Source organism: Aulonocara stuartgranti, assembly GCF_965226115.1.
Source record: "Aulonocara stuartgranti genome assembly, chromosome: 18".
Taxonomy (NCBI): domain Eukaryota; kingdom Metazoa; phylum Chordata; class Actinopteri; order Cichliformes; family Cichlidae; genus Aulonocara; species Aulonocara stuartgranti.
The window spans coordinates 36,840,872-36,857,765 of NC_138954.1; the positions used below are offsets into that span (position 1 = coordinate 36,840,872).

The window sequence follows — 16,894 nt, forward strand, 5'->3', positions numbered from 1 at the left end:
GCCTCAAAAGGCTGTTCATCAAAGACCATCCGGATTTCTCGACACGCTCCGACGGCTCTGCTCGTCCCATCACTAACAACTATCCTGCTGTTGTGATAAAAGCAGAATACAAACTCATTTTCAAATGTGTGAGCAAAACAACTACAGTAGTTTTATATGTATAAAAGGATTCAACAGAAGCAGAAAAGACAAGTGTTCAGCTTCGGCTCTTTATTCTTTTGTTGTTTCAAATATACAAAGAATCAACGTAAGAAGAACAGCCACGAATCAGGCTGAACCAAACACAGTTTTGGCATGAGCAGAAAAAAAAAAAAAGTGGACAAACATCTTGAGAAAGTTGAGGGTAAACAGGAATATTTCCTCTGGATGAGTCCGACTCTACCAGAGGAAAAGGGGAAAGATGCAGAGAAGACAGCGCGAATGGTGCGAGAGCCAGCAGAGCAGCCGGGGAGCTGTTTAAAGGAGGAGCTGTGGAGCTGCTTTGCGTCTGAGTGAGAGGTCTCTTTGCAGGGATGCCAAACAGATTGTGTGAGGTGCCAGCACCTTGCCGCCTGACTGACACCCAGCACTTTGAAATCCTAGAAATGTGTGTGAAATCCAGAAAGTAGAAAAAAAAGTAGAAAGAAGAGCAGTTGGAAAAAAAGTCCTATATAAAGACAGAAGCTCAGAAACACAATCAGCTGTGGCGTGTGACTGGACGCTGCAGGTTCGGCGACCATCAGACCGTCTTCCTCGCAGTCAGGACTCTCACGATAGAGCCAACTCCTCCCACTGCCAGGGCCTGAGGACGCACAGAAAAGAAACGTCCATAAACTTTTCTCTGCATTATGATTTGAGGGAATCGTCTGTGATTGTGATCAAAGCTCTGGCTTTGTGAACGTGGCACTAACCACTTAATGGAAACTGGTTTCGATTTCAGCACAATTTCCACTCTAAGATTGTATTAGCTTAATTAACAGAAAGCACTGACCTTTTCATGCCACTGCAGGAGTACAGCACTACTGTTGTCAGAGGGCTTCTCAAAGCCTCTGTAGATGTATTTCATGAGCAGATCCACTCCTGCTTTGTCCAGAGAGCCCACAGCCTTCTCTATGTCACTGCTCTTGAAGCTGCTCAACACTTTGACCACCAGCTGCTCTGCTCGCTCCTATGCACCAACACACATAAAGAGGGGGAGGATACTGCATATTAAAAAGCAGGTACCTAAATGAACACTTTCCATCAAGACATCTGAGCTCCCACATCATTTCAATTCAATTTTATTTATACAGCCACAATTCACAGCAGTTGTCTCAAGGTACTTTATATTGCAAGGTAAAGACCCTACAATAATACAAAGAAAACAGCAAGCACTGTGAGGAGACTGGGAATGAAAAACTCCCTTTTAGCAGGAAGATGACTCCAGCAGAATCCCACTCAGGGAGGGCTGGGGAGGAAGACAGAAAAAAGAAACGCTGTGGAAGAAGAGCCAGAGATTAGGGGTGGGTTTTATTCATCGATGCATCGATTAAAATCGATTCTGGCTTGGATAACGTGATATCGATTCATTAAAATCCTGAATCGATTTTTTAATATAAATGTATTTTGCCCAAAATTCCAGAATCTCTGGTGAAACGTCACAAAATTTTGACAACCACCAAACAGCTAAGACAGTGAATGAGAGCAGGAACACGGCTTCTGCACATAGACGTAAACACAAAGCGTGGAGCAGAATCGGTGAGATGTCGCCTTTCTCACAGTCGGGGCTGAAAGCCGACAGCTCGCTGATTCTGATGTTTCGGCGGGTCGAGCTTTGTGTTCACGCCCTTTTTGCGCCGATTCTGAAGCTGTTAGTTTGATCTCTCTCCAAACAACATTGACCGAACCAGCAGCAAAAGCAGATCCAAACTACGCTTCACATAAACATCGTCATGAATTCACTCTGACTTTTGCTGTTTTGCTTCCACCAGGATGAAATCACACTTCATGCACAGCTCTCTCTCCCTCTCTCTCTCTCTCTCTCTCCCTCTCTCTCTCTCTCTCCCTCTCTCTCTGTACTTCAACAACAGTTTCCCGTCTAAAAATCTGTTTTCTGCATTATTCGCTTGCTTGTTACGCACAAGTCTACCGTTGTTTACAGGCTGTCGGCCGATGTTGTTTTTACTTACTTCTGAAAAGAAAACCTAATTTCTGCTGTTCAACAGGCTTCTGAACAAATGTAAACTTTTTAAAATTATACAAAATGCCTGTTAGCCGTGTCTCTAATAAAACCGCTGTAACTTCAGAGGTAACGTTCATATGCTGATTAATGGTTTTCTTTCATTTTTGATGTACTGCAGAATATTTTTATAAAATTCCAGAACAGGAAAATCACCTTCATGTTTTTCTGTGTTTTATCTTCAGCGACTTTGACACAAAGGCCTCTGCTGTGATGCTCACACCTTTGATAAAGTCTGGAAAGTGTCAGCTTCCTTTTTATAGATACAAAAATATGTAAATGTACTGATCTGAATTATATTATTTCTGACTGTCAAAATTTCCCAGATTCAAATCGAATCGAAGATCAAATCGATTCAGGACCTTGTGAATCGGAATCGAATCGATTCTAGAAATCAGTGACGATACCCAGCCCTACCAGAGATGAATAATATCTCATGTGCAGAGTGATGTATAAACATATAGTCAGTGCACAGTCAACACTCAGTGCATCACGGGAAGCCGAAACCTACTGCAGGGTAACCAAGGGAGGATTTAGGTTCATTTGATCCAGCCCCAACTGCATGCTTTATCAAAGAGGAAACCTTTAATTTCAATGCGGAGGGGTAGCAGCTCTACTCTGAGCCTATCTCTAAGACAGAGACAAGAAGAGGACCCCAGGACTACAGGCCTTACATCCCACGTCATGAAGACCCTGGAAAGACTCATCCTGGACCAGCTCCGACCCATACTCAGACCACGTCAGGGATCCTCTTCAGTTTGCTTACCAGCCCCTTCTCGGAGCTGAGGATGTCATCATCTATCTGCTCAATCGCGTCTGCACCCATCTAGACACGTTGGCGAGCATTGTGAGGGTCATGTTTTTGACTTTTCCAGTGCTTTCAACACCATCAGGCCGACCCTCTTGGGTGATAAGCTTACAGCGATGCAGGTGGATGCTTCTCTGGTGTCCTGGATTGTTGATTACCTGACAGGAAGACCACAATATGTGTGTGTCTGACAAAGTGATCAGCAACACAGGAACACCACAGGGGACCGTCCTTCCCCCTTCCTCCTCACCCTGTACACCACACACTTCAGCCACTGCACAGAGACCTCCATCTTCAGAAGTTTCCTGATGACTCTGCGGTGGTTGGATGCATCAGCAGGGATGATGAGTCAGAGTAGCCAGAGGGCTGTGATGTGAGCAGAATCATCTGCAGCTTAGTGTGGCAAAGACCAAAGAACTGATTGTGGACTTTAGGAGGACCAGGAAACCTGTGACACCTGTTTCAATCCATGTGGACTATAAATACCTCGGAGTACACATAGATAATAAACTGGACTGGGTTAAAAACATCACTGTACTCTACAGGAAGGGCCAGAGTCGTCTCTAAGGTCCTTCAACATTGGTCAGACAATGCTCAGGATTTTCTATGAGTCTGTTGTGGCCAGTGCTATCCTCTATGGTGTTGCATGCTGGGGCAGCAGGTTTAGGGTTGACTCCCTTAAGGTGGTACCTGAGAGGCAGCTATCATCCAAGATGAAGACAATGCTGGATTATACCTCCCACTCACTCCATGATGTGCTGGCTAGTCACAGGAGCACGCTCAGTGAGAGACTAAGATTACCCACAATGCACCACTGAACAACACAGGAAATCATTTCTGCCTGTGGCCATCTCCCTGTACAACTCCTCCATCTAATGCACAGTACAGACTGCAATAGCTACACACTGTTGCACAAGTGACAAAGTTCACAGGTTAAATGTCCCTCATATATTCTTGATATTTATAATTGAGCTATTTGTATATATTAGAGCTATTTCTTATATTTCTAAACTTTGTAACATATTGTATCATGTAATTAGTTTAGTCTATTACTGTTACTGTCTTGGAGCAACTGTAACCCACGTAAAGTATTTCGATTGTTTAATATGTGCATTGAAGGACATGTCCTGGTCAAAAATGACTCCAAGGTTCCTCACAGTGTTACTGGAGGCCAAGGTAATGCCATCCAGAGTAAGAATCTGCTTAGATACCATATTTCATGTTACCCGTCTTATCTGTCTTCATGGATAGATAAAGCTGGGTATCATTTATGTCTTCTAATGATGCTGCCTAAGGGAAGCATGTATAATGTAAACAGAATTGGTCCTAGCACTGAACCCTGTGGAACTCCATAATTAACCTCAGTGTGTGAAGAGGACTCTCCATTTACATGCACAAACTGGAGTCTATTAGATAGATATGATAGAAACCACTGCAGTGCAGTACCTGTAATACCTACAGCATGTTCTAATCGCTCTAATAGGATATTATGGTCGACAGTATCGAACGCTGCACTGAGGTCTAGCAGGACAAGCACAGAGATGAGTCCACTGTCAGAGGCCATAAGAAGATCATTTGTAACCTTCACTAAAGCTGTTTCTGTGCTTTTTCTGTGTTTTTGAAAAAAATTGCAATAAAAAGAGGTTTGAGATGATCCTATAACTAGCTAAGACAGCTGGGTCAAGTGATGGCTTTTTAAATAACAGTTGAGGGCCTGTGGTACATAGCTGATTGATAGAGAGACTACGCTTGCTCCTCACCATCAACCAACCATCCTGTTTTTCCGGCTGCTAGGGACAACCTGCTGGGGAAGAGCTAATGGTAGCTATGCTACCTTTGGTCACACTGACTACAAGGGCCTGGCTAGTATTATGTGTGAGGTTAAAATATTTTGTTCTTCATAAAGTTTTGTTAAGTCAAATTATTTAGATAAGAAATATTATTAAATAGCAGGTGTATATAATGCTCTGATGGTCTGTTAAGTATATATACTTAAGTCAGGTCCATGCAAGGAAACTAACCAAATTAAACCAATTCTGCCAAGAAGAGTTTCCAATCAGTCCAGAATTATGCCAGAAGCTTATTGATGGCTACCAAAAGCATGTTGTCAAGGTGCAACCAAAATATGTTAACCAAATATTAGTGGGGGTATATGTATATAAGCAGCATGGGGGTACAGTGGTTAGGACTTTTGCTTCACAGCAAGAAGGTCAATTCAATCCCAGGTCCTGGGTTTGAATCGACCATTTGGCCAGAGCCTTTCTACTTTGAGTTTACATGCTCTCCCCATGTCAGTGTGGGCTACCTCTGGCTTCCTCCCATAGTCCAAAGACTAACTGGTGACGCTAAACTGACTATAGGTGTGAAAGTGAATGGCTGTCTGTCTCCCTGTGTTAGCCCTGACTGACAGCCTGTCCGGGCTGTGCCCCATCTCTTGCCCCATGGCAGCTGAGACAGGCTGTAACTCCTAAGCAGTTAATGGAGCTTTTCTATGAAAACCTTTTAATTAAAACTGAAGCGTTACTCTTGGATTATGTTTCATTTAAATCTCTTAGGAAAACATAAAGAACCACATTCAGAGAAGTTAAATGCCACTGTGGAGTATCGCAGCTGTCGGCTGGCCCGCGCGATCTGATATCGTCGTGTTGGTGTTGTTCCCAGATCAACATAGTAAATGTTGTTCCAGGATCAACATTGCAAGTGACCAATCAGAATGTTGTGACGTCATACTTTTGCGACTTCGGGAAAAACCGCCGTAAAACAAAAAAACTGTACTTAAGCTGCGAGAAACCGCCTCTGTCCGCCGATCAACGGACCCTAACCCTTTAATAAACGCTAAGCTGAATTGATATTGTCCTTGCAACATTGGAATTTCATAAATGCACGAATGGCTTGGCGCGCAAAAGAATAACGTCACAACAATGTGACTGGTCACTTGCAATGTTGAACCTGAAACAACAATTTCATGATGATCTGGGAACAACACCAACACGACGATATCAGATCATCCTGGCTGGCCCTCCCTGAGCCTGGTTCTGATGGAGGCTTCTTCCTTTAAAAGGGAGTTTTTTTATTCCCACTGTCACCAAGTGCTTGCTCTCTTTATTGTTGTCTTGATTCTTTACCTTACGATATAAAGCATCGTGAGGAGGCTGTTGTTGTGATTTGGTAGTGTATAAATGAAACTGAAGTGAATTGAAAATAAATGTAGAGAGTCAGGTTGAATAAAAACACGGTTACCTTGGCATTCTGGTTCTTGGTGTTGATTGGAGGATTCTTTAGGACAGCACTGAGAGCTCCATTCAGATTCCCCTTACAAAATATCAGTCAAGGACAACACAGAGATGGAGATACACGACCTGTGCTTCCTGTTTTAAATGAATACACATATAGTATACACTATAGACACTATAAAGTGCAACTACAAAACAAGGAGTAAACTATTTCTAAAGCAAACAGCAGGTTTCATTACAAATAACATTAAAAAAAAAAAAAGACTTCTGTGACTAAATTTTACAACTAGGCACACAAAGTCAAGAGTCAGAGTAGGGCTGCCACGATTCGTCGACTATCAAAATCATTGACGACTAATTTAATAGTCGACGTGTCGTTTGAAGCTTTGCAAGATCCTGAAAGACGCAGGAATAAGTAGTAGGATTTAAGAGTGTAATAACGGACTGAAACAGAAGATGGCAGCACTGCATCTACAAGGATGCCAGCTGCCGTTAAACCCCGAGGAAAAATTAGTCTCCGGTATCGTAGCTGTGTCCAAATTCAGAGGCTGCATTTGTTACAGCGACGCGACAAAGGCTGTCCAAACTCGAAGACTTCTCCAAATGCGTCCTTAATTTCCCCAGATTTGAAGGATGGGTCGGGTGTATCCTTCATGACCCAACCTATCCCAGAATTCATAGCGCGGCCCAGCCAATTACAGTTTCCAACGATGGCGGCAGCTACTTAGTTTTAATATTACTCTTTCTGGGTCACAAAATAAAGTTTTCAGATATTTTCAGGCGAGAATGCAGCTGTGTAAACCTCAAATATCTGGTCGATTTATCAAGACATCACATATTTACAAAAGTGCTCCGATGTTTTCGGAGATGTGCTGGCCGGGAGGTCAAGGTTCAACTCCTGGCACATCGTTCTCAAACCCCCCGCGGTCTTTCGCTACTCAGGTTAAACATGATATAAAAGTCACTTAGATAACTTAAAAATGTTATTGTTTGGCTTTTTTCAGCGTTTTGTTTGTTCCTCAGTAAATCGGTTTGGCTGAGATTAAAGTTACAGTTTTCACACAGCTGAATAAACGTCAAGCAGAAAATTGATTAAAAAGAAGTGTGAGATGATAGAGAGTTTACTCCAGTGTGCTGTTATATTTTAGATATGAAGTAGCAGACGGCTGAGTTTCCACTGAGACAATCTGCAAATTTCATTAAAAGTGTAATTAAACTATCACCTTGTCTTTATTTTTAGTTAGCACATACCTGAAACACTTCAAGCTGTAAGCTAATGATAGTTATATCAGAGCAGATGCTGCTGGTGCAATAAGCTGTACGTTTCACGTCCAGTGGATGATGATCTGATTGGTCGACTCTCACAATAATCGTGTGTGGCAGCCCTAATTCAGAGTAAAAGGACTACTCTATGGTGCTCCATAAACGACAGCGGTAAAGTAGAGGCAGCGAGTCCTCCTGCACAGCTCCTCAGCCTGCTCTCTATGCAGCCGAGCTCACCTTAAAGCACTGCTGTTGGTTTCATCGAGGCCTTTAAAGGCGCGGAAAGCTGCAGGTGAAAGAAACACAGTCGAACAGCAGCTCTTTAGCGTGAATACATGACAATTCTGATAATACACACAGTCCGACACACGGACAAAGAATGGGGCTGAAACATTTCCTTAAAAAGGAAAAAGTCACAGAGAACCACACCCTCCTGTGACTGACACCCGGAAGTCAGGTTTCACAGGCTCCTATGAAACAAACTGCACACAGGATGTCACAGAAACGTCAACTTTATGTCACTGTAAATACCCGGAACATTATTTTAACCATATAAAAACGGGTACCGAGAAGCACCGATACTGGACCGATACTCCGCCCTTCAAACAGCGGAGCTGTCCACATACACGCATCACTGTTCGCCGTGCCTTCAGCAGAACAGCCGCCAACTTAAAGGATATTGTCTGAGCAGAGAGTCCACTTCGGCCTCGTCCGGACCGCCCTGATTCTCTCCTCCCTCTTCCTCGTCCACGAACTTGTTCTCGTCGTATTCATCGACATCTACTTTCCTGAAGCGGTCGGACACCGTGTTCTTAGACATCCTGTACACGACAACAAAGATCGGCTAAAGGAAAAGACAAAGCTCTAAGGACAGCACACGCCACGAAACTCTGCTGTCCACTTCGCAGCCCCGCAGGTCCACTTCCTCACCTCCTCACTTCCTCACTTTCTTTCTACTTCTTCCTCATGTTCGGGCCAAACAAAAAACCCCAAACTGGCGCAGTGCTGCCTCCAACTGGTACGGAGTTTACAGAACATTTTTTAATATTTGCAATACAAACTCATATGAAGAAACGAGAACATCGTGAGCAAACTCATTTTTTATGCAATCTATATTACATGTCAAGTGAATTCTTTTTGTTTTAATTTGATGACTATGATTCATTTCATGAAAGTCCAAAAGGTATTTCTGAAATGTATTTATAAGCAATGGCGTGTCCAGCGGGGTGGCCTGGGGGCGCACAGGCCACCCCCCAAACCAGACTGGCCACCCCAGGTGCCACCCCAAAGGCAAAACAATAAAATTCAATCAAATATCAAATGTCCGATTATGTTTTCACGGTGACGCTCAGATATCCGAGTGTAAGTGAATGCAGCATCGCTTCTGCGCTATGCGCATCACGTTAGCAAAGGTAGGAGAGCCAAGCACGAAAGATGGCACTGCAGGAAACAATTTTTCGGTGAAAGAAAATGAGGACAGAATAAATGTCCCGGTAAGTAATATCAAGTTTGTTGAGTTTAGTAAACTTCGGTGAAATTAGAATACCAAGGAAAAAATAACACTTAAAGAATTATTGCAGCTGTGGAATATTTCAGACAGTATGCTACTGAGGGCAGCTAACATAAGAGTTATGAGTTATAAGATATAATCTAAGTCGTAACATTGCTGTATGGAGCTGCAGATTTGGTTGCAGGTTAACATAGCTGGACTGGCCATCGGGCATATCCCCAGTGACTTATTTTTTATTTTTTTTGTAAGGGCATGAACAATGAGAGGTGGTGGATTGGCCAGATGCAGGTCGATGTGTAGCAATAACTCCGTTGTTTGGTGGTGGCTATGGCGGGGCTTCCACAGAGGCAACAGGTGGATGAGGGAAGGGGAGGCAGGAGGAGAGCCCCGAAGCAGCCACCAGTCCGAGTGTCAGGTGAACTGAACTTCAGGTAAGAAGTTATGACCTGCAGTCTATCTGGGTCAGATATAAACCAAGTTTAGGTGGAGTTTATTTTCATGTTGCTGACTTTTTACTGTCAGTTGCAATAACTCATACTGCGTTCTAGCCAGCTTGGAGTTTTTATACAGCTGGGTGGGTGCTATGATGTTACTGATAGTGAACTTTATTTTATTCATAAGGTTAGTAGAGTTGCCAACGGCTCCTTAAAAAAATGGAATGGTCCCTCATTCAGAGAAAATATTACACGTTTCGTATTGAGCTGAGAGGAGACGCGGTTTGTCCCGAACTTTAGCTAGAATGGAAAAAAGACACAAAGCTGGATTTATTCTGTCTTTATGCTGCACAGCTGCCTCTTCTCTCATTCTCTCCCCCTCCCTCTCCTGTTGCTACTTCAATCATGAAACTGATCAATGATCAGCTGATCGGCTTTTCTCTCTTGTTTGTTTATCGCCCACTTTGCGCCAGAAAGAGGAAACCAGCAGATATTGCGCTAAACAACAGCAGCACTTTTAAGCTTGATCAGCTGTTGTTAGAATGTATTTAATATTAATTTCTAGTATCAGCTGATGTTTGCTGGAGCCACAGCTGTAAAGCTGCTGGTCATGATGTCTGTTTAGATATGTGGTGAGAGGGAAACGTGAAGATGAAACCAGGAGATGTCCTTACTGAATCATCAGAGCTGAACAGGTGATGGAGAAACAGGTTTACCTTTTAGGTGACATGAATGAGTTGAAGTTATCAACTGTTTCTGAGAGACAAATAACACCAGGATCCTTTTTTATGTAGCTGACAGCTGGTAACTGTGCAGGGGCGGGTCTAGCAAAGTTTTGCCAGGGGGCCAGGTAGGGCATTAACAGGGAAAGGTGGGCACAAAGAAATACTTTTCTTTCTTATTCTCATTTAAAATACCTAGTTTTTATTAAATAATTATCTAAATCTTACAACCAAAGTTTTTATCTGACGTAAAATGTATAGAAATCATACATATACCAACAAGACTGTACATCACTGTCACAACAGCATTTGTTTTCATTCAAAGGCTTTATGGCTTTACTACCTGGTGGGTTGGTCTGTAGTAAAAATGCCCAATTTTTTTGTCCCAGTCCAGCCCTGCAGGTTAATACTGGCAGTGTCACCATGCCAGCTGACTGTATTTTATCATCAGCCAGTGTTGTTCTTTATCAATATTAGCAAAGTTTACCATAAGGCAGCATAGAAAGTATTTACTTGCTTTCAGGTTTTATTCAAATGTTAGTCTTTTCATTTGTTTCCCCACTTTTTTCCTGTTTCAAAATCAAACACCAGTTTGTGAGAAGATTATCTTCTTTTTTTAACAGGCAGATAAAGTTTTGCATTGGAACTGGCTAATTTGTCAATTGTTTGTTACAAATGTTCGTATTTTAATTTTCAAAAATGTTTTTGCCCAAAACATATGTGCACTATATGTCAGTAAAAATACTATGCAAATATTGATGTCCTTGAATGCTGAGTAAACACTGACAAAGCACTGATTGTATCTCTTGTACTTTATCAACGCAGTATCTAAAAACTTTGCACCGTAGTGGTTAAAATCTCATTCTAATAAGAGTTAAAAGTGCATTTGGTTATTAGGTTTATAGGATTATTGAATTATGGTTAAGGGTTGGTAGAATTTTTTTTTTAAACATTATCTGCCAATTAAATCTGCCACCCTTCTCCAAATCTGTGCCCCTACCTGGCCCCCCCAACAAAAATTTTCTAGACACGCCACTGTTTATAAGACCAATCAAAAAAGATTTACAGTACAGTCTGCCTACTGGTTACCTAGGCTCTGTAGGGTTTAGCTTGGTTAAGCTGGCTGGCCATTCAAGCACGGTGATGTCACGGTCAGCAAACTATTTGGTAATGGTTTGGGGACTTAGCACAAATCACCACAGAGTGAGTAAACTTATACTGTACTTCAAACAACTTGGATTCTGTGCATCGAAACTCTTCCTCCAGTTATCTCTGAAAAAGTGATTTGATATTAGAAATAACAGCTGCAGCCCCCACCTTAAGATGTCAGTGCGTGGTGACCAGTGTTGGGTAAGTTACTTTAAAATAGTAACTTAGTTACATTACTAGTTACTTCTCTCAAAAGTAACTCAGTTACTTCAAGTTACTCGTTACTTTCAAAGTAACTAGTTACTAGGGAAAGTAACTTTGGTTTTACTCAGAATTCTCTTGTTAATGTGTTGCTTCCATAACTTTGCCAGTCTTCTAGCTTGTTTACTTGCCACTGTGCACTGTGCCACCTACCAATAGAAAGGAAAAGATAATGTGCATATTTCCACGAGAGAAATCCCACGCCTGGACCGTCGTTGACTGCTGCCATGATTCTAGCCTACGTCACAGCGTCATGTGCGCCTTTTACATCCAACACAAAAACTGCAGTCGTGGTGCTTTCGATTGTACTCAGAACTCGGAAATTCTGCCTTCTGAATAGGAAGATGTAGGTAACACCAGACTGCAGATGAGCTGCATACAGGGCTGGACTGGGACAGAAAATTGGCCCGGGCATTTTGACTAGAGACCGGCCCGCCATTATAGGAAAAATCATAAAGCCTTTGAATGAAAACAAACGCTGTTGTGACAGTGATGTACACTGTTTTGATGGTATATATGCATCAATCTATCAATCGTTTGTTGTAAGATTCAGATAATTATTTTTTAAAAGCGAGACATTTTAAATGAGAATAAGAAAGAAAAGTATTTCTTTGTGCCCCCCTCTCCCTGTTAATGCCCTACATGCCCCCCTGGCAACACTTTGCTAGACCCGCCCCTGCACAGTTACCAGCTGTCAGCTACCTAAAAAAGGATCCTGGTGTTATTTGTCTCTCAGAAACAGTTCATAACTTCCCTTCGACTCATTCATGTCACCTAAAAGGTAAACCTGTTTCTCCATCACAGCTCTGATGATTCAGTAAGGACATCTCCTGTTTTCATCTTCATGTTTCCCTCTCACCAGATAACCAAACCATATCATGACCAGCAGCTTTACAGCTGTGGCTCCAGAAAACATCAGCTGATACTAGAAAGTAATATTAAATAAATTCTAACAATAACTGATCAAGCTTAAACGTGCTGCTGTTGTTTAGCGCGACATCCGCTGGTTTCCTCTTTCGGCGCAAAGTGAGCGATAAACAAACAAGAGAGAAAAGACGATCAGCTGATCATTGATCAGTTTCATGACTGAAGTAGAAACGGGAGAGGGAGGGGGGAGAATGAAAGAAGAGGCAGCTGTGCAGCAAAGACAGAATAACTCCAGCTTTGTGCCTTTTTCATTGTAGCTGAATTACGGGACAAACTGTTCCTTTTCACCTCAATAAGAAACGCGTAATATTTTCTCTGAATACCAGACGGGACGGTTGGCAACTCTAATAACTTATGAACAAAATAAAGTTCAACATCATTAACTTCATAGCACCACCCAGCTGTATAGAAACTCCGTCATGCTAGCTAGCACGCAGTACGGAAAAAGTCAGAATAACGAAAATAAACTCCACCCAAACTTGGTTTATATCTTGTTGCGTTGGGCTCTTTTAATAAAACTCCTCATTTAGGCGATAACGTGGAATCCCACCATCTTTATTCCAGCTCACTCTATGTTCATGACATAGCATCACCTCCTGTCTAGAAGGGTAAGTACTGCCCCCTAGTGGCGCATGATATTCACCAATATAGATTACACCACATCCCCCTTACTGAAGTCGGACTGGTACATTCTTTTGTTCTTCAAACAAAACATAACTGCATATAGCTTTTTCAATACAGGCATACCCCAACATTTCAGGAAACATAAAGTCAGTATTGTCATAAACACTTTTTCTTTTCCTCCTGTAACAGAATAAACACTTTCTCTTTTCTTTTCAACCTGTAACAGAATAAACACTTTTTTTCTTTTCAACATGCTACTCTTAAAACCACAACTTAGCATTTGAAACACACTTTTCCGTTTTCAAACAATCAGCGTCACAGATCAAGTCTTTTCGGTTTAATCACCTCCCTACCAGACCGGGTTCTAACCACACCTGGTGTATGGGGTGCGCTTGGCTCAGAAACTGTCTCTGTAGGAATAGCTTGGATCTGTGTGGCTTCGGTTTGAGCCTCTGTTTGCGGGATCGGCACAAGATGACTGCGGTTCCTTCTAATTGTCCCTTGGGGCCCACTGATGACGTACGATCGTGGAGTCGGGTGGACTGCTGTCACTGTGCCCTGTGCTCTTGCGTCCGTGATCCAGACTGGTTGTCCTGGCACCAATTTATCCAGTTCTCTTGTTCTATGTCTCTTGTTAAAACTTTCGGTTTGTCTCAGCCGTTTCTCTCTCTCCGAACAACTAACCTGCTGAAAATCAGGCAGACGGGGCTGTAAGGTTTCAGGAAGCATTGGCAAGGTAGTACGAAGCCTGCGCCCCATGAGAAGTTGAGCCGGGCTGTAGCCATTTGCCAGTGCTGTTGTTCTGTATGCCAGCAACGCCTTGTATGGATCGCTAGCCTTTTTGAGGAGATTCTTGACGGTCTGGACGCCTCTCTCCACTTCGCCGTTGCTCTGCGGGTACCTGGGACTACTGGTAACATGCTCAAAACAGTAGTCCTTTGCAAAGTCTCTCATTTCTTGACATGCAAATTGTGGCCCATTATCGGTGATCAATACTTCAGGGATTCCATGGCGTGCAAATATTGACTTTAAATGCACAATCACATTGGCTGAACGAGTTTGACTGAGTTGAGCAATCTCGACATATCTCGAGAAGTAATCCACTACTAACAGATAGTTTTTGTCTTTTAGTGTGAACAGATCAGCTCCTAAGTTCTGCCATGGCCTCTCAGGTAAACGTGTGGGCATAAGAGGTTCCCTCACATTAACTCTCTCCTGAATGCACAGCCTGCACTTAAGGACAAGTTCACCGATTTGGTTACTCAGGCCTGGCCACCACACTGCTTGTCGCGCACGTTCTCTACATTTGACTACTCCTTGGTGTCCCTCGTGTATTTTGTCCAGAACTGCGTTTCGCATGTTTGCAGGTATGACCAACCTTGTACCTCTCAGTAGTAGTCCATTGTGTACACTCAAAACTGCTCTTTCAGACCAGTAGTGCTTTACCACTCCCTGCAGCTGGTTCCTGTCCGGCCAGCCCTCTGCACAGTACTTCATGACTTGCGAACAGACGCTGTCAGACTGCAGCTGCTCACGGAGATCTGAAAGGTATTTGCTGCTAGTAGGAAGGCCCTCCAGCACTGTGTCAACGTAGATATCAGTGTCCTCCATAAGGTCATTGTCTCTGGGAATCACGTTGCCTGCCAACGGCAACCGTGACAGCGTGTCGGCTGTGGTGAGGCTTTTGCCTGGAATGTGCCTTATAGTGTAAGAATACCTCATCAGGCGCATGCGGAATCTCTGTATCCGCGGTGGAAGCAAATCCAGGGCTTGTCCTCCGAGTAGGCTCACTAGTGGCTTATGGTCGGTCTCAAGCTCAAAGTGTAGCCCTAGAATAAAGTCACTGAATCTTTCACAGGCCCAGGTGAGCACTAGCGCTTCTTTTTCCAGCTGAGCGTAGCGCTGCTCTGTGGCTGTCAATGATCGCGAGGCATACGCGACAGGTGACCACACGTCATTGTCTTTCTGTAGTAAGACTGCCCCCAACCCGTATGAAGAAGCATCTGCTGAGATCTTCTGGGGTTTGTTTGGGTTGTAGAGCTGTAGCACTGGTGCAGATGACAGTTCTTGTTTTAAACTGTTAAAGGCGTTTTGTTGCTCATGCCCCCAGTACCACATGTTTTTAGTTGAAAGCAAGTCTCTCAGTGGTTTGTCTTTTTCAGAAAGGTTTGGGATGAATTTCCCCAGCTGGTTCACCATTCCTAAGAAGCTCCTAAGCTCACTCACAGTGCTTGGCTCTTTCCTCTTCTGCACCGCGCTAGTTTTGTCAGGGTCGGGGCTCATGCCTTCAGATGACACAATGAATCCTAAGAATTTCACTGCTCTTTTGCCAAACTCACATTTTGACATGTCCAGGGTGACGCCTGCCTTCTCTGCACGGTCGAGGACAGCGTGGAGTCTCATGTCGTGCTCCTCTCTCGTAGATCCCCAGACCAGGATGTCGTCCATGTGGCATACGACTCCCGCGAGGCCGGCTGTCACTTCTGTCACCATCATGTTTTGGAAATGCTCTGGTGCACTGGAAATACCAAATGGCAGACGGTTGAAATGGTACCTCCCAAATGGCGTAATAAATGTGGTGAGGAGAGCAGATTCTTTGGACAGCGGTATTTGCCAAAAGCCCATGTTAGCATCGAGCTTGGAGAAATACTGCACCCCTGTGAGCATGCCTAGTGTTTGGTCGACAGAGGGAAGAATATATCTTTCACGACACACCGACCCATTTAAAGGTGTCATGTCCACGGAGATGCGGACTGTCTCTTTGTCCTTTTTAGGGGCTACGACCATGCCGCAACACCAGTCTGTGGGCTCCTCCACACGACTGATCACCCCCAACTGTTCCATCCTCTGTAGCTCTGCTTTGACTTTGCCCAGTAGTGGGAGCGGAACACGCCTGGGCACTTTCAGTGAATAAGGTTTAGCGTCGGGCTTCAGCTTAATCGTGTACGGTTTTTGAACAAGCCCGAGCCCATCCCATAGCTTCGGGTACGCTTTCTTCACTGTCTCAAGGTCAACATTGTCCATTCGGGCAATTAGTTTCAGTCTCACAGAAGCTGTCCTGCTTAAGAGAGCTACACGCAGATTTCTGACTACATAGATTGTCTCTGCAGTGCTCCTGTCACTGTAGGAAATGTCCTCCTTTGTGGACCCAAGCACGGTCAGTGCTGCACCTCCTGGTCCATACAGTGGCTTTTCAGCTTTTTGCAGATGCTCATTTGGCTGCTTAATGTCTTTGAATGTCTCTTCTGAGATAGCTGTGACATCTGCCCCCGAGTCTAATTTGAAGGTCATGCTTTTGCCTCTCACGCAGATGTTAGCAAGCCACGGGTCTTCTCCTGAATCCAGTTCACCTAGGAAGAGTCCATCTGCACAGTCTGCCACCTCATGCACAGCTGTAGACCTACAAACTCTCCCGTAGTGTCCACGTTTCCCGCAGTTGTGGCATTCTGCATTTTTAGCTGGGCACTGTGCTGCTGGGTGCATCTGTGTTTTTCCACATTTAAAACACGTTTTATTTTCTTGTTTTGTTATTTGTGGTTTTCGTGGCTTGAACTGCTTTTGCTCTCTGCTTCTGAATTTATTGGGCTGTGACTTTCTGACATGCACGGCGTCCATGGCTGTTTTGCCTGTGCTGCTTTCGCCTCTGAGGTCAGTTTGCTGTCTTTTTATTTCCTCAGATTGTCTCGCCATTGTGATAGCTTTGGTTAGCGTCAAATCTTTGTTGAGCTGCATTCTCTCCGACAGTGATGAATCTTTAAGACCCACA

At 43.6% G+C, this 16,894-nt stretch overlaps 1 protein-coding gene across 1 annotated transcript; it reads right to left on the reverse strand.

The window, feature by feature from the left end:
• Positions 1-195: 195 nt before the first annotated feature.
• On the reverse strand, positions 196-8,442 carry LOC309693629 (actin-related protein 2/3 complex subunit 5-A-like). Its single transcript, XM_082513051.1, has 4 exons — positions 8,182-8,442; positions 6,246-6,318; positions 971-1,147; positions 196-781 (listed from the first exon to the last, which is right to left on the reverse strand). Exons 1-4 carry the CDS (start codon positions 8,319-8,321, stop codon positions 719-721), a joined length of 453 nt encoding a protein of 150 aa, XP_082369177.1. The 5' UTR covers positions 8,322-8,442; the 3' UTR covers positions 196-718.
• Positions 8,443-16,894: the final 8,452 nt, after the last annotated feature.

Bases quoted from the DNA above. Each gene is read 5' to 3' on its own strand.
- LOC309693629 (XM_082513051.1), bottom strand. From the start codon at position 8,321: ATGTCTAAGAACACGGTGTCCGACCGCTTCAGGAAAGTAGATGTCGAT. The intron at 6,319-8,181 runs ATATCCTTTAAG...GATATTTTGTAA, and splicing joins GTGGACTCTCTGCTCAGACA to GGGGAATCTGAATGGAGCTC. The intron at 782-970 runs GTCAGTGCTTTC...GTGCGTCCTCAG, and splicing joins TCCTGCAGTGGCATGAAAAG to GCCCTGGCAGTGGGAGGAGT.